The 20552-nt window shown below is 43.2% G+C and overlaps 2 protein-coding genes across 3 annotated transcripts; one reads left to right on the top strand and one right to left on the bottom strand.

Moving 5' to 3' along the window:
• Positions 1 to 39: 39 nt before the first annotated feature.
• LOC146428244 (uncharacterized) lies at positions 40 to 8579 on the bottom strand. The gene is made up of 9 exons (XM_085080026.1): positions 8447 to 8579; positions 8202 to 8283; positions 6948 to 7101; positions 5814 to 5959; positions 4344 to 4520; positions 3526 to 3639; positions 2140 to 2226; positions 1151 to 1298; positions 40 to 752 (listed from the first exon to the last, which is right to left on the bottom strand). The coding sequence occupies exons 1-9, from the start codon at positions 8455 to 8457 to the stop codon at positions 721 to 723; spliced, it is 951 nt and encodes a 316-aa protein (XP_084936152.1). The 5' UTR covers positions 8458 to 8579; the 3' UTR covers positions 40 to 720.
• Positions 8571 to 19328, top strand: SLC35E2B (solute carrier family 35 member E2B). 2 transcript variants are annotated; one of them, XM_085080024.1, is made up of 10 exons: positions 8571 to 8710; positions 9843 to 10105; positions 11552 to 12070; positions 12911 to 13046; positions 13965 to 14092; positions 14487 to 14607; positions 14939 to 14992; positions 15470 to 15542; positions 16049 to 16194; positions 17384 to 19328. In XM_085080024.1, the coding sequence occupies exons 3-10, from the start codon at positions 11746 to 11748 to the stop codon at positions 17625 to 17627; spliced, it is 1227 nt and encodes a 408-aa protein (XP_084936150.1). In that variant the 5' UTR covers positions 8571 to 8710; positions 9843 to 10105; positions 11552 to 11745; the 3' UTR covers positions 17628 to 19328. The 2 variants fall into 2 exon arrangements, with proteins under 2 accessions (XP_084936150.1, XP_084936151.1); XM_085080025.1 differs by lacking the exon at positions 9843 to 10105.
• The last annotated feature ends 1224 nt before the right edge of the window (positions 19329 to 20552 follow it).

Genomic DNA, 20552 nt, shown 5'->3' with positions numbered 1-20552 from the left:
TCTGTGAAAACCATGTGAAATAATTATCCACACACCAACTGTGCTTATACTTTATTAAAAAATAGCCAGTAGTTAAAGGTTCCAGTCAATAAAATACCAAACTTTTAAATTCCAGTATTAAAGGCTTAATTGTAACAGTCCCCAGGTATGCAATGACACCTTGGTAACACTGAGGGAGGGGTGAGGTTACAGTGAGTAATATTCATGTGTAGCTGGGGTTAAAAAAAAAAAATGGAATATTCTGAAGCCAGAGGAGCAGGAAGAGTCCCAGACAGGGGACACAGCTGTCACCAAAGCAATGTCAGGGCTGGACCTGCTCAGCAGCAGCTCCAGCTGAGAAATGATGGCAGCACAATCCACTTCTAGACTTGGGGACAGAGGGTGGGAGTGCAAATTTCCTTCATGATGTCTGTGCAGATCCAGGCAGAAAGCATCGACAGGAACAGCATTCCCCACTCATGCACATGGGAACCCCCTGTGGTTCCAAAGCAGCAGCAGGAAAAGGAGGAATGGAAGCTGCCTTGTCCTGGCAGCACAACTCACAGGAGCGAGGATCAACTGGGAATTTCCCGAGCACATTTTGCTTTTTCAGCTCTGTCCCACCTGTGTGACATCTTCCTGAACTTCCTCTAGCCTGGGAAAGTGACCCATTGTTTCCACCCTGAAGGCAGGTCCTTGGTCAGGAGTTCCCTGGTGTGACCTCACTGTGAGCTGCAGGGCTCAGGAGTCGATCCTTCCATAGGAAGAAAACACTGTGGGAAGAGAAGGAGCTCAGTCAGCACTGCAGTGCCTCAGGGTGCTGCATGGACAGCAGGGTTGGGCTCTTTCAATTTGTGGCTCTCTAGGTCCTTTCATTGTCTCTATATTATACAATATGATAGAAAAACTACAAGTACCATACAGAGATTTGCTCACACAGCTCTGATTTTTTGGACAGCAGCAGCTTTCTTCAGGAAAAGAAGAAATTTATTCCACATCTGTTCCACCCAACTTCTGAGCTCTGTCAGCCCAGGAATTCTGAGGCTGCAGAACTCCTCGATGTCATTGGGGATCTCCCTTTTACTGTGGCTATCCCTAAGGATTTTCCTGATATTTTCACTGTGACAGAACAGGCTCCACCCTTCCCAGTGAATTTTTGGGAATTACTTACTTCTCTCCCGGAGCCCCTGCCCAAAGCTGCGGTAGACATGAACCAATGCCCAGAACAGAACGGATTTTATTGCGACAGAAATGCAGGAGCCAGTGATGAAAGCAGCTTCCAGCGTGTAAGAATTGCCTTTGCCCCACTCCCTTATCACCTGCAGCAAAAAGGAGACATGAAACCATCAGCAGAACACACAACCAAGCACTGAATTTCTGAGAGGAGTCACGAGGTGGTAACTGGGGGAAAGAAAAAAAGCACAAACCCAAGTGGTCACTTTAAGCTATGTAAGTTTTCTGATTATTTGATGTACAATGTGGGGTCCTGCTGTGCTGTGCCAGCTCAAACAGGCCTGGAATGATGGACTGAGCCTGATTTGTTTGCACACTTTGATAAATGGATCCCTGAGCTGGGGGTGGCTGTGTCTGGGGGCTGAGGATGTGAAGGATGAAACATTGGTCACTCTCAGCATTCCAGCCCTGCCCAGGATGAACAGCCTGGTTTCCCTTTGTCCTCCTCCCTCCTCACCTCCTTTCACACATGGTGTGGGAGGTGCTCACTGATAAAGGCTTTATCACTGTTACAGTGCCAAAGAACTGCCCCAAACTGGAGTTTGCTGGGCTTGCAATGCCTTGTTTTGGCTACATCAGGATCAACAGCTGGTGTTGCTGCCCAGAAATTCTTTAAAATACAACAATTGAGCCCTGGTCAAATGCTCTGGCACCACTTGAGACTTCTTGGGCAGGAGAGCCATTTTTGAAGAGTTGTGTATCTTGTATAAGATTTTGTTTCATCTTTTCTTCATCATTCTTTGCAGGGACTTCCAGAGCCTCTCCCTCTGATCAGTTCAAGAGCAACTTGACATGATCCCTGTCCTGAAAAGTTGATCCTGAAGAACCAGGATGTGCCTGCTGCTCTCTAAATCCAGCAGGAGCTGCAGGAAGGGCTGAGGCAGCAGCCTTGGGGCCTGAGGAGGATGAGAGCCTTGCTCCCCTTACCGTGTAGAGCAGGTAGATGAGATAAACCACCTCAGGCACATTCTGAATCAGAAAAATCCACACCAGAGGTTTCAGCTCTTTTAAAATCTGCAAAATAAGGTAAGATACAGCTTTATAAGTTGTTGCTATGTACTTTAAAAAATCTACATCTGGCTGATTTTTCATAGCATTTCAGGTGTTGGTTAATCTGAGTTCTCAGTCTTAGCTTTGCTCTCCACTTGTGTTTTTTGCCAGGAAATTCAGTCTGTTTTCCACTGAGCTGGGCCAGGAGTGATGATGTCCCTTCTCTATGGGCAAACTCACATTTTTCTCTAAAATGTTTTCTTTGCTAAGAGACTGAAAGCTCTCCATGACTTTTTCTCCACCATTCTTTTTAGTCCACAGAAGTGCAGTCACTGAGGAGTGAAATGTGGGAGAAGCAAGAGGATTTAAGTGCCAGGAGAATTAAATTTCACAATTCACCCTGGGATTTGTGAAAGCAGGAAGGGACTGCAGCTGCCCTGAGCTGGGAGGGCAGGGCTGAGCAAAGGGAGGAAACAGCTGAGTCACTGGGGGTGAGAGCAGTGACTGTGCCAGGGTTAGGATTGGATTTGATGCACCTGATCAGCACCAGATTTCCCCAAACCCAAAATTGATCCTTCTGCAATGGTCAGTATGTTGACCTGTTGCCTGACTTACTGATTTATTTTAAAAGCACAATTTTAGCATGGAAAGCCATCAAAACACATAGCAAGTTGTATTTCAGTTGTCAGGAATTTGTGTGAACGACTAAAGCAAACACCCCAGGAGCCTAAAACAACATCCACCCCCAAAACCCCCTAAACTCCTTCCTGGTAATAAAAAACTCACTTATCTGATGTACTTTGGCCCTGATTCTGCAATCTGTATTGGAACAGAAGCTCAAGATTTCAGAGGAGGTTCAGTGTGACTGACATGCAAAAAAAGACATTTGAAGTTCACAAATCTTTAGGTTAACCTGGAAAGTCCCTGAGCTTTGAAGATGCCCTAAATAAAGGACCCCTCATCGTTTTGGTGTGGATTCCTAAGGATTTAAGGCCCTGCTGTGTCTGTATCACTGTAATAACTTGGAGGTTTGCTCCCAGTTTCACCCAGCCTTGGCAGAGAGGTAGAAATACTGAAGCCAGACAGGTTTCATTAAAGTGATCAAGCACTGAGACTGAAACAATGTCCCTCAGAAGGAAATAATGACAATGTGACATTGTTTCCCTCTGTGCTCAGTGCAGGTTCAGCCAAGATTTAGACAAAACCTGGCTTCAGTCCTGTTGGTGCTTTGGTTTTCTCCCTCCTGTGGGGATGCCTCAGGGTGAGGATGTGCAGTGCCAGGGGCTGTGTCCCCCCAGCTGTCCCCTCCAGCTGGACACTCACCGCGATGATGCCCACGGTGACCTTGAGGCAGCCCCACACCACACCAGTGGCAGAGATGATGTTGTGCAGCAGGGTGATCTCGTGCAGGCTGATCAGCAGGATGCACAGGCACAGCTGGGGAGGCAAAGTTTGGGTGAAATTATTGCTTGGAGACCCTGCAGCCTCACCAAAAAATACCTGACACAAACTGTCTGCAGCAGCGAGCTGGGCACGGGTCTGAAACTGAAATGATTCCTCATGGAATGGGAAATAAGGACAGAGGTGCTTCCCTGGATGTCATAATAGCAACCAAAAAGAACAGGAAGAGGAGGTCAAGCTTAAATAATGCAGAAGTAAATAAGAATAAGGGGTAGTTAGAGAAGTAACAGATCTTGAGTTCACTTTCCCCATCTATAACTTCATTTTCTGTCTCACTGCCCTGTTGGTCAGTGTTGTTCTCCTCTCCCATCCCACTATCATCCCCTCAAGTGCAAGAGGCAGCTGGAAAGCAGCAGACTGGAGACTGAGATGTGCAGTAATAACCTTTCTTGGTTTAGGAGTTCCTGGTTGCAATTGTTTTTCTAGGAATAAACTTCCCAAAAATAAGTTTCAGTTCTCCTTTTGCACAGGACAATGATAAAATGTATTTTGATTCATTGCTATGGATTTTAGCTAAGCAATGGCAAACACCTGGAGATACAACTGTTATTAAGTTAATATTAATAAATATTAATTTATTAAGACAGAGGATTGCTCTTGGAAGTTGGTGACTCAGCTCAGCTAGTCCAGGATGTTATCAACAAGAGGGAAAAGGGGATCTGGGGGTCAGAGCTCTGTACCTGTGCCTGCAGATCAAAAGTGAGCATGGAAAAGCAGAGGTTGAGCATGAAGTACTGGGACTGGAGGCTCTCCAGGGCTCCCCCGACCCGGAATGCCATCATGGATTGGCTCTGGATGAGGATGATGGCACAGATCACATCAAAGGAGCCAACCAGCAGGATCAGCACAAAACGGGCCTGCAGGGGAGAGAAACAGGGATGGAATTGCCAGGCTGGCACCTGGAATCCAGCTGGAAATAAAGACAGGAGTAACAAAATCGTAACAGACACTGTGTTTCTCAGCTTCCTGTTGGAACAAACCAACCTTTCCCACTGATTCCAGCAGGGACTGCATTATTCTGAATGCTGGACTTGTAAAATTCCAAGGAACACAGGTTTTTGTCTGGGTTGTATTCACTTTGCTGGGATCCACACTAAATGTCTGCTGCTTTAAGGGTGGCTCAAGTGGCAAAATGTCCTTCAGAATTACATTGATATGAAAATATTCATAACTAGAAATGATTGTGGCTCAGAAAGCAGAGTTACAGTAATCCAAGTTACAGTTAGAGTAGTAAAAAAATTACGTAATAGTACTTTTCACATTTAAACCAGGCTTTACTTTGAAGTTCTTGTTTAATATTTAAACTGGTGACTTGGCTGTGCATCTTAAAAGTAACCTGTATTTCTTTCATGCCTGTTCCTTATTGGCCTTACCAACCCAATTTGCTGCAGATAAGTGTGTTTAACTAAATGTCAAATTGATAAATAAACTGAACTGGCAAAGGCTGCTTTGCTCCATTCTCTCTTGCTTGGCTGCCACCTCTCCTGTTGAAGAGTTATTTTTGGATGACTTCACAGCAAGGAAACATCTTCATTCGTGATAAATATGTGATAAAAGGATGAACTTCCTGGAAGCACAGCAAGTGGAAGTTTTACTGCAGAACTCACTAAGGCCTAAAATACAATCCTTTATTAATTTTTACTGCTATGAAATGCAAACAAGATAATCTGGAGTGCAGCATTGTATCTTTTTGTTTCCTTTTTCCTCATAAAAATGCATTTATGGAGCACTGGGGTAATGGCTGTGCCTGTGCCTATAGATTGGGGATTCCAACTCTATCCACAGGTTAGATTTATGTGGCTTCAGGCAGACATTTTACAGAGGGAAATCTGAAGCAGAGAAGGTGAAGTGAAGGGTATATTCTGCAGCAATCCTGTGTAATTCTTTGATGTTTATGTTATTTTTGGGTGCTGCCATAAGGAAACTCAGAGAACAGCTCAGAGAAGATTTGCAATCATGGGTGTGCACATTCTTTTGTTCAGCTAGAATAATTCAGCCTGACTGTCTGTTATCAGTGGTAATATATAATAGATACATAATTTATTTTTTCATATATATAAAATATAATCTATAATCTTGCCTTCCCAATGATGAATTTCCAAACCCAAGCTGTAGGGGAAGGAAAAGCTGATTAAAAGCAGGAGACTGACCAGGAGTTTTGGCTTCTGGTCAGCAGGGAGCACGGTGAAGTTGATGATGGAGCGGAACATCACCAGCAGGATGGAGAGCACGAAGACAATGAGCTCCTGGCGGTTCTCCTGCAGGATCCCCCTGGTCACATAATACACACAGAACACTGGGGAGGAGAGGGAATGTCAGTGCCAGCTCAGACAGGGGGAAATTTTCAGTGTGCTGGAGCCACAAGTGGAAAGATCAGAGCCTCCCTGAGGCTCCTCGGTCTTTGTTTTGACCCAGGAGCCTCAGTCAGATAATTAAAATACTCCCCACTGTGTTTAGCACACAAGAAATGAGATAATTAGTTAGATTTTTAAATTACTTGTGAAGTAACACTTTCCAAACGGCAGGGTATTCTTACCACAGCCAAAGTAACAATAAGTTTCTTTTTTTCCAGAGCGCTGCTTCCTTAATTCCACACATCAAATCATCCACATTGGCTATGCTGGGACATGGGGACAGTTTTGTACACATTTTCAAGTTAAATAATAACTTCAGTGTCTCTAAATAAACCTTCAGTGAATGGACTTCCTTTCTCACTGCCCTTAACATCTTGAAAAAAGGGAAACTGAGAAAAGGGAAAATGACTGGCAAATTACAAAGTAAATCATGTGATTTTCTGGACATGCTTATGACCTCAGAAAGACCTGAAAGGTCTTAAGATGGTATTTCCTTGTTTTGCCAATTCAGCTGCTAAATCCAAAGAAATCTGCACAAACTTGAACATAACCTCTTTTTTTTGGTCATTAAGCTTTTTGCAGAGATGGCATATGCACATAAAATTTCCTGAAATCCTTGAGTTTATTATTTTAATGTTAATTTCTATTTAGTACAAATGGACTAAGACATTTCTACTGAAGCTCTAATTGGAAATACCCAAGGAAGGAAGCTTGGAGTGTGGACACCTGAATTCCCAACATATTATGGCAAAGATATTAAATAGGAATGGGTGAGTTTTTTTGGCATAGCTGAACATTCAATATTTCTTATATAAAGAAACTTCAGTTGCTGCTTAATCACTCAATTATAATTATTACTATCATCACCATTATTTTAATTATTTTCATTATTATTTTTATTATTTACTACATCCACACAGTGTTTCTTACCAACTCCCACCAGCTGAATAAAGGAAATGGTGAAATCCTCCTCAGTCTGGCGGACCAGTGTCTCTATGGTGAGGCCAATGACACTCAGCAGGGACAAAATAGTGACACAGAAGTAGATCTTCACAGGGAAGGAGAGCTCTGAACATGGTTTTATCTGTAAAGGGAGAAAATTCTTCAACACATCATGCAGAATAAACTTGTTGCTGTTCCTAAAAAACACATTGAGGCGAGTAGGGTAAATGAGGTAGTTCAGGGTTTCCTTTGGGAAAAGGAAGAGAAACCCTGCAATTGAATTGAAACACCCAAACTGCTGAGGAAAGGAGAAGTCTGACTTTATTTCATAATTCATCTCAGCCTAGATTGTCCTGGTTTATACCTTCAGCCTGTCTTTGTGTCTCACAAGGCTTTGGTGTTATAATCCATGACCTGGAGATTGCCAATACCTCAGAGCATGGAAATAACATTTTCCCAGACTTTCAGTTTTAGAAAATTGTAAAGACAGCGTCAGTATTCTCAGCAAGGAGAGGTCTTTATTTTCTTTTATTAAAATACTTCAGGTGAAGCAACATTCTCACAGGAATTTAACACTTGGCTTGTCCAGGTGGTGGAGAGTGAGGGGAGAGATGAGGAAAGAGTGAGGGGAGTGAGGGGAGAGTGAGGGGAGACTGAGGGGAGACTGAGGGAAGAGAGAGGGCAGAATGAGGGGAGAGACTGAGGGGAGAGACTGAGGGGAGAGTGAGGGGAGAGATGAGGAAAGACTGAGGGGAGACTGAGGGGAGACTGAGGGGAGAGTGAGGGGCTGCAGCACCTCCTGAAGGACAGCGCCGATCTCTGCTCTCTGGGAAGGGCTGGAGCTGTCTCACAGGGATTTAAGTTGGATTTTAGGGAAAGATTCTTCCCCCAGAGGGTGGTGGAGCACTGCCCAGGCTCCCCAGGGAAATGGTGACATTCCCAAATCTGCCAGAGCTCCAGGAGCGTTTGGACAATGCTCTGAGGGATGCACAGGGTGGGATGGTTGGGTGTCTGTGCAGGGCGAGGGGTTGGACTGGATGATCCCTTCCAGCTCAGGATATTCCATGATTTAGTGATTCTGTCAGCAGAGGAGCGCTGTGACACCTCGCCGTGAGGACACCTGAACCCCCCTATCCCCCTGCCTCTGGACACGGATTTCAGACACGGTTTTTTCCATTCCCCCCGGGCAAAGCAACGCGGAGGACACCGGTAAACTGCGCAGGCCAGCGCGGATGTACTCACGGGGCCGCAGGGCGTGGGGATGAGCTGCCGGTGCCGCGGGGTGAGGTTGGGCAGGTTGGGCCCCGCCGGGGCCGCGGCGCCGCTGTGGGAGAGACAACGGGACCGTCACGGGGCCGTACCACCCCTCAGCGGAGGGAGCCGCCCGCACCCCCCCATCCCCATCATGGGCACCTCCAGGTGAGGCGCACGGGGAGCGCGGGGTGTCACCCCCGCACCGCGCGTGGTGCCGCCCGGCCCGCCCGTACCTGCCGTCCATGGCGGCGGCCGCGCGTCCCGCCCCGGCTGCCGGCCCTACATGGCTGAGGGTCCCGGCAGCTCTTCCGGGGGCCGGCGGGGACGTCACTTCCCCGGCGCGGGCGGGAAGAGCTCCCCGGGATCCTCCCGGGCGGCGGGGCCGCCGCGCTCCCGCCCCTCCGCCCCGGGGGTCCCCTCAGGGATCCCGCCCGCCTCCATGGAGGGGCGGCCCGCAGCGAAGCGCCCGGCGGGGCTCTGCGCGGTTCCACCCGGCTGTGCGTGCCCCCTAACCCCTTTTTGCTTTATTTCCTCGTGGGTTGGTAAAATGGCCTCCCCGCCACGGGGGAACGAGCGGTGACAAAGGGGCGAGCCCGGTGCCCGTGCGGCCGGCGGGGCGGTGCGCGGCCTGACCCGCCTGTCCGCCCGGCTCGGGGCTCCGGGAGCGCCGGGGATGGGATGGGATGGGCGGCTTGGCCCGGCGGGACCGGAGCCGCGGGAGCGCCGGGGATGGGATGGGATCGGGTGGGCGGCTTGGCCCGGCGGGACCGGAGCCGCGGGAGCGCAGGGGATGGGCGGCTTAGCCCGGCGGGACCGGAGCGCCGGGGCTGCGGCAGCAGCGAGCGGGGAGCGCCCAGTGCCGGCCGGGATGCGCTGAGCGGCTCCGGGGACGGAGGGAAGGAGGGATGGGAGCGGAGGGCGCTGGTGCGGAGGAGGGTCTGAGCCGGGCCTGGGCAGGGCTCTGGCGGTGCTGAAGAACCCCTGGACCCTTCAGAAGGCCGGGGCAGAAGGGCCGCGGGGCTCCGAAGCGCTCCGGTGCGGGGGATGCTGCGGGAGCTGCGGGTAACGGGATGGGAACAGGAATAGGAACGGGAACCGGAATAGGAATGAGAATGGAGCAGGGAATGGGAAGGGGAGCAGGAATAGGAATAGGAATAGGAATAGGAATAGGAATAGGAATAGGAATAGGAATAGCCTGCAGAGAGCCGGTTCGGAATGCGGAGGGAAGGCTCTGAGCAGAAATACAGCTGGAGTGCCACTCCGGCTATAAAGTATATAAACTATATATAAAGTGCTGAGCTATTTCAGCATCTTCTCTGCACGGCATCTGTTAATAGTTCTGCTGGTGTATTTATAGTGTTTGTAACGTCTTGGATGCTCTCGTTGTCGTTAGTGAGGCAGTGTTAATATTCACAGCTTGCTCAGGGTGATGAATTTTGTGCTTTTGCTGCGTTGGGAGCAATATTTGGGTGACCTTTTGTGTAGCAGATGAAGAGTCACGGACACAAAGCTGTTTTTTCACGATCAAATCAGCCTTAGCTTCCCAAACCCTTGCAACATATTTGCGCTTTAGTTTCTTTTTGCATAGAGCCGATTTAAAAAAATTCTTTGTGGATATTTTTTTTCCAGCTTAATACATTGTTACTGCTAGTTCAGTTAAGGGCTGGAGAAGCTGCAAGGAGTGTGAAGGCACTGCAGGCTGCTGGTTCAGCTGAGCTGGAAGATTGAGTCTTTGTGTGTAATCCAAGAGAAACAACTGCCAACCACTGCCACGTTTTCATCTGTTGGTAAACATCAGCTGCTGGTTGGCCTTGAGGGAGGAAGACTCAATTAGTTCCAGATGGAGAACTCTTTCAGCCCGTTTAGACTTTCCAGTTGATTTAAGCCAGCAGGTCAGTAATTTAGGGGAGAGTAGTTTTTGTTCTTTATTTGCTGTTCTGCTTCCTGCCATGTGTGGAATCAGTGATATCAAATCTGATATCGCAGTGCTGCCGAGGGTGGAGCTTTGGTTGTGCTTAATTGGTCTTGGTTTTAATTAAGTTGTAAAAACAGGAAAGATGCCAAAAAAACCAGTGATAATTAGCTATTTTTGCATGTTGAAAGGTATTTTTTAATGACCTGAAAAGGAGGAGGAGCCAAGAATCCATTTTTCTTCACAAATTCTCTTGGAGAATGTCTGTCTTTTTTCAGAATTTTGTGTTAAATTGTTAAACAAGTACGTGGTTTAATGTGATTGTGTTGGAGGGTCTTGTACTTTAGTGTGCTGCTGGCAGGAATTCCTGGAAAAATGGAAAGAGATAAGGGGATAGGGATGGAAATCTTCAGTGCATGGCTGTAATAACTCGAGAATGTGAGGAATGGAGAATTTCTCTGTGAAGTAGCTGCTGTGCTGGAGACTGGGACTGACGCAAGATATTCAACTCCTTAGTACCTCCTTGTGATTTATTTGAGATGCCACACTGGACATTCAAAAAGCATTCAAAATAAAATCTTGAAAAAGAAAATAGTGTGAATTGTTCACAAAATCAGGGCAGATGCAGCTGATTTACAACTCTTGTATTTCTCCTGCTGTTGATTATGAGAGGAGTAAAAATCACAGGGTGGTTTTGTTGTTTCCTCTGCTACTCTAACTTGCCACATTTTGTGTAATTTGTAAATGAAAAAAGCTTTAGTTGCAAATGATTTATTGCCTTTCACTGGTGTTAAAAATGCTTCAAGAATTAGTGCAAGTGCTAATACTGAATTGCAAATGAAGTGCTTAATACTGAATTGCAAGGTATGGCAAAATGAGGAAGGTTGCATTATTCATATGTAATTAAATAGATAACCACTCTGGAAAGCTCTTGGACATATTTTCCTACTTTTTTTTTCACCTGGATACATTTACCAGGATGACTGTGATTACTGGGAGTTCCAGCCCTTGATTATTGATTGCTCTCTTTGACTCTGGTTGATAACAAGTTAATGAGTACTAAGGGCAGAGGCTGCTGCTTGGGTTTGGTGGGTTGGGGAATTTTTAAAGACAGACTGAGATCAAAGACACTGTAGAATCTGCAAGAGGAGTTAGGGTAAATTGTAAAATCTAGGGTAAAATGGTGAAATTTCCAAATTTTACAATTGGAAAGGCTGTGTTGAGGTGCTTTAGAGGAAAAAGAACTTCAAAACACATAAAGCATGTGAGATAAATTCTTGGTGCCTAATCTTGTTATCAAGACATGAGGAGTTCACAACCCAGCCTGAAGGACTACAAAAGTGTCTTTATTTTCCATAATGTGCTCTCTCTCCTCCATCAGGGATGTAAAACATCACACATAATTCTCCCTTTTTTTCCCTCTTAGGCAGCAAACCCAGAACAGCCCACATGAGGAAGTGTGTGGAGTTTATATTCCCTCAAGATGCTCTTTGGAGGACCAAGCACACTTTTCCTGGCCCCTGGGAGATGAAGCATTAACCACGTGCTGTTTCTGTTTTGCCAAGTGCTGTGTCAGTGTTGCTTTGTGTGAAGGACAAATATTCATTCCTCCACCTCACCATGGCAGCTGTGACAAATTCCCCGACACAGGAGGCTCCAAGTCCTGCCCAGCTGGAGGAGAAACCAAAGGGAAAATCCCTCTTCCATCTGGGCTCCCTGTTTGCTAACAGGAGTGAGAAATTTGTGATTGCTCGCAGTGACAGTCTGCCAGAGGAGAACGTCCTGAAAATCACAATCACAGAGACCACAGTCATCGAGTCTGACCTGGGCATCTGGAATTCCCACGCTCTCATCTACCTCACCTTGTGGTTTTTCTTCAGCTTTTGCACTCTGTTTCTTAACAAATACATTCTCTCCTTGCTGGAGGGAGAGCCCAGCATGCTAGGTACTCTTCTTTTCCTTGCACCTGAATTCCTTGGAGAGATTTTTTGTTTTACTGTTTTACTGGAGAGATTTATCTGTTTTACTGGAGCAGGATCCTCAGGGAATGGTCACAGCTCCCAGAGCTCCAGCAGTGTTTGGACACTTCCAGGCACAGGGTGGGATTGTTTTGGGGTCTGTGCAGGGATAAGGATGATCCCTGTGGGTCTCTTCCAGCTCAGGATATTCCATGATCCTATGATTTGACAATACCAGCTCATCCCATATAGAGCTGAGGGAGAGAATGGTTCAGCTGAAGTGCAAAAGGCCTGGCTGGGAACTTGAGATTTTGGTTTTAAAGTGGTTTCTGACACTGTCCTTTCCTCCTCTCACTGAAAGATGTAATTTTGCTTGTAGAGGAGCTTTAAGGGGGAAAAAGACTGTGATTTTTTTTGTTTGTTTTCTGTGTTGGAGGGTTTAAAAAAAGTAAAGTTTTGAGTAAGTTGTTGATGGTCTCCAGAGCTGTTCAGTGCAAAAGTTGCCTTTGGTGATCTCCATTATCCCACAACCATTTTAATTCTTTTTTTTTTTTTGACTTCTTAAGGGGCAAACAAAGGGCAGTTTATCTGTGAACCAGGTTTATAAGAATCTTTATTTATTTTTTTTTTTTATTTATTGTTAATAAACCAGGTTTATTGTGCTGTCTTGCTGATCCATGCACAAGCAAAGGGCTTTTGTGAGAATATATAAAACCTAGACAGTGATTCCTTAACTGCACGGAAGTTTGTCTAAGAAATGTTCTCCCATTGATTTGTTGTGTTCTCTGTTCTGATCTGACTTTATTTCCCCTCTCACCCTCCTTCAGGTGCTGTTCAAATGCTTTCAACCACCTTCATTGGCTGCATCAAAATGTTTGTCCCTTGCTGTCTTTACCAACACAAAACCCGCATCTCCTACCCTCCCAATTTCATCATGATAATGCTCTTCGTTGGATTAATGAGGTAAATCCTCTTGGCTGATATTTCCTAGGCTAATATTTTTGGTTTTCTAAACAAAAGCTGTGTTTTCATGGCTCTCTGCCTCTTCATTCTTGATGAGAAAGTGTTTGGAGGATTCACCTTTCCACCCCCAGAAAATATCCCAGGATAATCTTATTTTTATTTCCTGTTGTTCCTTTTCCCAGATTTCAATTTTTTGGCTTTCTTACCTTCCCATCACATTTACATTTTTTTCAGAGCACACTTCTCTTTCCATTTACTTTCTCCCTGCTCTCTTTTGAGGCTGATGTTTGTTTAGTGTATTAGTGTTTACCAGCCTTTTACCTCCAAAGTGATCCAGGCTATTCACATTTATCTTTTCAAACGTCAATATTTGCTGGGATAGTATCAGTTTGTGGGCTAGGAGGGAATAAGAATACATGGTTTTGTTTCCTGTGGTAAAGAATAATCAAATAAATGATAAATTAAATTAATTTCATGGCTTAAACTGTGGTAATTATGTAGCATATCTAATGTACACTAAAGATGGATAACTGCAGATAAAATTTCCTTGGTGAATTACTGTTTCTCAGAAGATTTTCACTTTTCTAACTGAGCCTGTTGAAAACCTTGGCTGAAAAAAATGATCATTTGAACCCATGGAGTGTTAAAAAGTGAACTTTGTTTTCTAGAAATCCACTCTACAGCCAAAGAAATTGCACAATTGCCCAAGGGTGCCTTTATTTGCTTTAAATAAATAAAGTTGAAGCCAAAGCTGGAAGAAATAGATCTGACCTTGCAGGTGCAGGAGAAATTCTAGTGCAGCTCTGTTTGTGCTGAATGTCTAAGAGTGGCTCTTAAAGCATTATTTTAATTTCTTCTAATGCACTAATCAATCCCTTAGGATTTTATTAATTTCTTCTAATGTTTCTTCTCCTCTAGATTTGCAACAGTGGTGCTGGGCTTGGTCAGCTTGAAGAATGTGGCAGTTTCATTTGCAGAAACTGTGAAAAGCTCTGCTCCTATTTTCACTGTCATCATGTCTCGGATGATCTTGGGGGAATACACTGGTAAATCCTGAAATCAGATTTAATTACTCTCTCTATATTAATTTTTTTTAATTTTTATTAATTTTTTTTAGTGGCCATGGCCAATGGAAGCTCACAAAATATAATATAAATTTTTAATATAATATAATAATATAATATTATATTAAATTAATAATACAATAAATGCAGCTGGAAGAATCAGACTGAACACAATGAGTATATAGAATTAAAAAGGGTTTGGTGTAGGGAGAATTGTTGTTATTTTTTTGTCAAGAAATATTGTGGCTTTAAGTAACTGAAGCCAAATGTGATTTTTTTTTTTGCTGTTCAGAATTTCAAATCCCTTCCAAACCCACGGGGTTAGATCCATTAAAAGTGCAGCAATGCAACTGAGGTTTCACTTTTCACTTTGCAGGGTTGCTGGTGAATCTGTCCCTGATCCCTGTGATGGGAGGCTTGGCTCTGTGCACAGCCACAGAAATCAGCTTCAACATCCTGGGCTTCTCTGCAGCTCTCTCCACCAACATCATGGACTGGTGAGGCACAGAGCAGCTCTGGGGTGGAATGAAGCAAATTTATTTATTGGCAGATGGAGAGAAAGTTGTTTCATGTGGTTAATTCTGTGCAGTGCATTTAGAAGTTGGGATTGAAAATGCATTTTTAATGAATTTTAATGAATTATTCACTTTCTCGTATCTGAGAGCATTATTGAGATTAAATAACAAAACTTCATTAGATCAAACTCCTTTCTTTACTTGTAGAAAATATATTTACCCATCTGAGAGAAACAGGATTAATTGATTGATTGATTTTTCCTAACTAAAATACAGCTAAATGGTGATTTTTAAAATTATTTTTCTTTTCCAGTTTGCAAAACGTCTTTTCCAAAAAACTACTCAGTGGAGATAAATACAGATTTTCGTAAGTATTCCAAATATTTTGGGTTTGGTTCTATTAAGTCTGTATAAGGAAACCAAATATTTATCATTTTATTGCACCAGAAGGTGGAAATCTGATCACTTCTATCATTTTTTCAGGGAAGGAAAACTCCCTGAGCTCCCACTGCAGTTGCCTGGAGTTTCACAATCACCTACAACTCCCAGCAAACCCCAAAAAAATCATATTTTCCACAGAAATCAGTCTTTATTCTGCACTCAGGAATCATCCTTATCATTGTTGGGTGTGCAGAAAGCAAATTTTAACCATGAAACTTAAACCAGGAGTGAAGTCTTGAGCTAAAAACCACCTTTAACAATAGATTTGTCTTTTACCATGAGATAAAAAGCTGCTTTTGGTCTTTTGTGCCTTTGAGCTTCAGTCCCTGAGAACAAAGCACTGCCTTTGCTTTGAAAAAAGGAAGCTTTCAATTATTTTATTCACATTTTTTCTCCTTTATAGAGCCCCAGAGCTTCAGTTCTACACAAGTGCTGCTGCTGTGGTTATGCTTATTCCAGCTTGGATATTTTTCATGGTAATTTGAATTCATTATTATTAATTTAGGGGTTTTTTTTGTTTCACTTCATCTTACGTTTGCAGGAGATTGGGAGAGTAGAAGATTGTAAAAGAAATAATTTATTATAGACATGAGTTGATCCAAAAAGCCTGAGTTCATCTCAGGATTTTTGAGGCAAATCATCATTTTGTCTCTTTGCATTTGAAGTTTTAGACTTGCAAACAAAATCTGGAATATTTGTTGATTTTTTTTTTTAATTTTTTTGTTGTTGTTGATATTCATATGGTGTGTACAGGTATATTAACTCTCTGAAAGCAAATTTTTTTGAGAAAAATACAGGATTTTCATGTCTTGTCTTTAGGTTTAGATTTGTCTTGTTTTAGATTTTGTTTCACTAAAAAATTTAAATATAAAACTATGTCTGTTTACAAAATAATGAGTTGGATGGAAAATAATTTTTGTATTTTCTCAGGAACTAAACTCTTAAATTTTTTTTTCTTTTTTTATTTTTTTTTCCCATTTAGGACGTGCCTGTGATTGGGAAAAGTGGGAGGAGCTTCAGCTACAACCAGGATATTGTGATCCTTCTCCTGATCGATGGAGTTCTGTTCCACCTGCAGAGTGTCACAGCCTATGCCTTGATGGGGAAAATTTCTCCTGTGACTTTCAGGTAAAACCCTCAGCAGCACTATTTTATTTTTTTTTTTGGTCAGGAACACTATTTGCTATTGTTTTCTCTCCTGCTCAGTATTTCTGCTTGGGAACCAGGCAGTAAAGGTAGTGGGAAAAGAGATGAAAAAGGGAAATCATAGAATGGTTGGGGTTGGAAGTGGAATCTGAGGTAGTGTTGAAAAGCAAGGAAGATGAGGAATTGTGCAAAGAAATGAATGAGGGAAATCACAGAATAAGGGAAATCCTAGAATGGTTGGGGTTGGAAGTGGAATCTGAGGTGGTGTTGAAAAAAATCGGAAAACTAAAGGTGTAAACAGAAATAAATGAGGGAAATCATAAAATAAGGGAAATCATAAATTTTTTGGGGGTGGAAGTGGAATCTGAGGTGGTTAAAAAAAAAGGAAAACTAAAGGTGTTGTGAACAGAAATGAATGAGGGAAATTACAGGATGTTTGGGGCTGGAAGTGGAATCTGAGATGGTGTTGAAAAGCAAGGAAAATAAGGTATAAAATGCATAAGGGAAATCACAGGATTGTTGGGGCTGGAAATGGAATCTGAGGTATTAAAAAAAAAGAGGAAAACTGAAGGTATGAACAGAAATGAATGAGGGAAATCACGGGATGGTTGGGGCTGGAAATGGAGTCTGAGGTGGTGTTTAGCAGCAAGGCAGACGTTAAAGCCTGGGTGTGGGACCTGGCAGAGCTGCTGTCCCCCATGTCCCCTGCTGTCCCCCCTGTCCCTGCCATCCCTGCTGTCCCCCATGTCCCTTGCTGTCCCTGCTGTCCCCCTGTCCCTGCCATCCCTGCTGTCCCCTGCTGTCCCCCCTGTCCCCCATGTCCCTGCCATCCTTGCCGTCCCTGCTGTCCCCTATGTCCCTGCCATCCCTGCTGTCCCCCCTGTCCCTGCCACCCCTGATGTCCCCATGTCCCTACCATCCCTACTGTCCCCCATGTCCCTACCATCCCTACTGTCCCCCATATCCCCTGCTGTCCCCCATGTCCCTGCCACCCCTGATGTCCCCTGCCATCCCTGCTGTCCCTGATGTCCCTGCCATCCCTGCTGTCCCTGATGTCCCTGCCATCCCCACTGTCCCTGATGTCCCCCCTGTCCCTGCTGTCCCTGCTGTCCCCCCTGTCCCCCCGTCCCTGCTGTCCCTGATGTCCCTGATGTCCCCGCTGTCCCCGCAGCGTCGCCAGCACCGTCAAGCACGCCCTGTCCATCTGGCTGAGCATCATTGTGTTTGGCAACAAGATCACCAGCCTGTCAGCCGTGGGCACTGTCCTGGTCACCGTGGGCGTCCTGCTCTACAACAAAGCCAAGCAGCACCAGCAGGACACCCTGCACAGCCTGGCCACAGCCCCCCAGCCCCAGCCAGGGCCAGCTGAGGACACTGAGCCACTGATCCCCGAGGATTTGGAACCCTATAACTAATGGGGATGTTGGTTCTTCCACCTGAGTGTGGCTCCAAGGAAATCTTCCTGGATCTGCTGGTTCCTGGTGGGATGAGCCCAGGATTTGAAGCAGGAAGGACCTGGGAAGGATCCAGAAAAGCCCCAAGCAGGACCTGGAATGTGGTAAACGTGGGCTTTGCTGTCTTTCCTCGACTGCAAATCATGTCCAAGGCTGTGCTGGTGAAAGAACTTCAGTGTCTGGTGGGAAAACAGTTCCTGTCTCCTTCCCCATCCCAGCAATGTGAAAACAGCCCCATCACTGGATTCTGCTGGCAGAGGGGTGGAATTGCTGCAGCGTGGAAATTCCCAGTTTTGCTCTGCTTTTCCTGCATCCTTTGCCATTCCAAGAGCTCCAAGGAGGGGATTGTCCCACTCTGAGGCTTTTTGGGCCCCAAAAGCTGCCAGGAGCACTTGGACAACACCAGGTGGGATTTTGGGGTGGCTGTGCAGGGCAGGAGTTGCTCTGGATGATCCTTGTGGGTCCAACTCAGGACATTCCATGATTCCAACAGGGAACTCTTTGTCTCCCAACAGACAACTCGATAGGTTTGGTTGGAGCAAACTGTGGGAAATGAGCAGTGGGGAGAACCTCCTGCTGGCTACAAATTGAGGATTTGTAGGGTTTTTTTCTCCTAAGATTTAACGTGGAAATATTGCATTCTGATCATGGATTTGACAAAACAGAAGTGCCAGTATTTTCACACACATCCCCTGTGTAAATGGAGTGTTGAGTTAAATACTTGTAGTTGCTTAGAGGTAAAAACAAAAAAAAAACCACTGAAAATTGTGGTGACAAAGGAAGCAGGATCTCTGTATTTCCATAAAAAAACCAATTTATTTTATTTTCATTTTATTCTGTGTTTCTGTTACGAGGAAATAAAAGGATGGGGTTTTTTTTTATATTATTTCTAAGAGTGCAACAAAAGGTTGCCTTTTAGAAACTCAGGGTTATGAGTCTGACCTGTGTGTAAAATATTTGTCTAATTTCTGATTATCTGAATCAGAATCTCTGAGTTATCTGTGGCAAATGAGAGGAATATTAACCATAAACTGAGGCAAATCTTTATTTCTGCTGCTCTTAAGTTGCCTTTTTTTTTAAAGGAAATTTGCTTCTGTGGTAGAGCAAAGTTTAAAAGTTAACTTTCCTTTTCAGAATTCTTCAGAACAGTCATTAATTTTGGTATAAAAAAAGCACACATGTAGCTACAAAAACATTCAAATGGACTTTTTTTGGGGAACAAAACTAAGTTAAAACGAGTGGATTTGAATAATTTCCACACTCCTGGAAGGCTGTAGCATGGATATATAGTGGTCTTTGTGGTAAAAATAGTGGCTAAAAGGAAATTACCAGTAGAATTCCTGTCAAATTGAAGCTCATGGTTACATTTTTATCTCCATGATTACAAATTTCCATTTGTCATTCCATTTCCACACCTGGGCCAGATTGCCCAAAGACCTGAGGGACGGAAATGCCAAGTTTTTCATCCTTGTGTATGTGATTTGTCTGTGGTATTTGGGGTTTTTTTTTCTACTCCTGTCACTTTTATAAAAACTGTGGACTGTGGCGTGGAGCTCTGTGGTTTAATTTTTTTGTTTTGGTGGTTTGTTTTCTGCCAAATACACTGAGAGTTTTGAAAGTATAACTGCAAAAAAAAAAAAAGAAAAAAAGAAAGAAAACAAAGTGTGGTTTGTGTCATATTTCTGCTTTAGGTGACAGAGAGAAATCCCAGCTCTGAGAAATCTCCCAGCCACCATCAGCTGCTGCATTTTAAATGCTTTAATTTAAAATTTATTGCTTCATTTTTAAATTTAACGCTTCATTTGAAAATTTAATGTTTCATTTGAAAACCCAGCAGGTTATTTGCCTTCCTGGGATCAAAACACAGCCCTGAGAAGATTTGGGAATGGGATTTTAACACCTGGAGAAGCTCAGGGGTGGCAGAACAACATCCTGCTCTCTGTTCCACAGTTGATCTCCTGTATTTTTATTTGCCCTCTTTTTGACCTTTGCTTTGGTCAAACAAACCAACCTCTTGACTGGCCACTTCTAAAACCTCTTTATTCTCCAGTCAGACCAGTAAATCATCTTTGCTCTTGTGTAAACAAGGAGCTTTTTGCTCTTTGTGGAGAATTCACGAGGTTGTCACACCCCAGCTCTGCCTCTTGGGTAACAGCAGCACTGCTGGCCAGAAAATCCATTTTTTTGGGAATATTTTAGAGTTTCTGTCAGTGCATTTCTCCCAGGTAATAGTGATGAGGACAACCTGTGCAGATTATTTATTTCACATTTTATTTTACATTTACACATTTTACATTTATTTTACATATTTTATGTTTATTTTATATTTATATTTATATTTATTTTACATTTTACATTCATTTTACATATATTTTACATTTACATTTTACATTTATTTTACATATTTTATGTTTATTTTATATTTATATTTATATTTATATTACATTTTACATGTATTTTACATATATTTTACATTTACATTTTACATTTATTTTACATTTTACATTTATTTTACATTTTACATTTATTTTACATATTTTATGTTTATTTTATATTTATATTTATTTTACATTTTACATTCATTTTACATATATTTTACATTTACATTTTACGTTTATTTTACATTTTACATTTATTTTACATATTTTATGTTTATTTTATATTTATATTTATATTTATTTTACATTTTATGTTTATTTTACATATTTTACGTTTATTTTATATTTATATTTACATTTATTTTACATTTTACATTTATTTTACGTTTTACATTTATTTTACATATATTTTACATTTACATTTTACATTTATTTTACATTTTACATTTATTTTACATCTTTTATGTTTATTTTATATTTATATTTATTTTACATTTTACGTTTATTT

Source organism: Lichenostomus cassidix, chromosome 21 (assembly GCF_008360975.1).
Source record: "Lichenostomus cassidix isolate B80296 chromosome 21, HeHo_3.0, whole genome shotgun sequence".
In the NCBI taxonomy this organism is placed as follows: Eukaryota; Metazoa; Chordata; class Aves; order Passeriformes; family Meliphagidae; genus Lichenostomus; species Lichenostomus cassidix.
Note: the sequence above shows the minus strand (reverse complement) of the source record. Positions and strands in the feature narration are given on the sequence as shown.

Bases quoted from the DNA above. Each gene is read 5' to 3' on its own strand.
- LOC146428244 (XM_085080026.1), bottom strand. The intron at 3,640-4,343 runs GTACAGAGCTCT...TTGCCTCCCCAG, and splicing joins CTTTTGATCTGCAGGCACAG to CTGTGCCTGTGCATCCTGCT. The intron at 1,299-2,139 runs GTAAGGGGAGCA...TTTTTGCTGCAG, and splicing joins TCATCTACCTGCTCTACACG to GTGATAAGGGAGTGGGGCAA.
- SLC35E2B (XM_085080025.1), top strand. From the start codon at position 11,746: ATGGCAGCTGTGACAAATTCCCCGACACAGGAGGCTCCAAGTCCTGCC. The intron at 14,093-14,486 runs GTAAATCCTGAA...TTCACTTTGCAG, and splicing joins GATCTTGGGGGAATACACTG to GGTTGCTGGTGAATCTGTCC. The intron at 14,608-14,938 runs GTGAGGCACAGA...TTTCTTTTCCAG, and splicing joins TCCACCAACATCATGGACTG to TTTGCAAAACGTCTTTTCCA.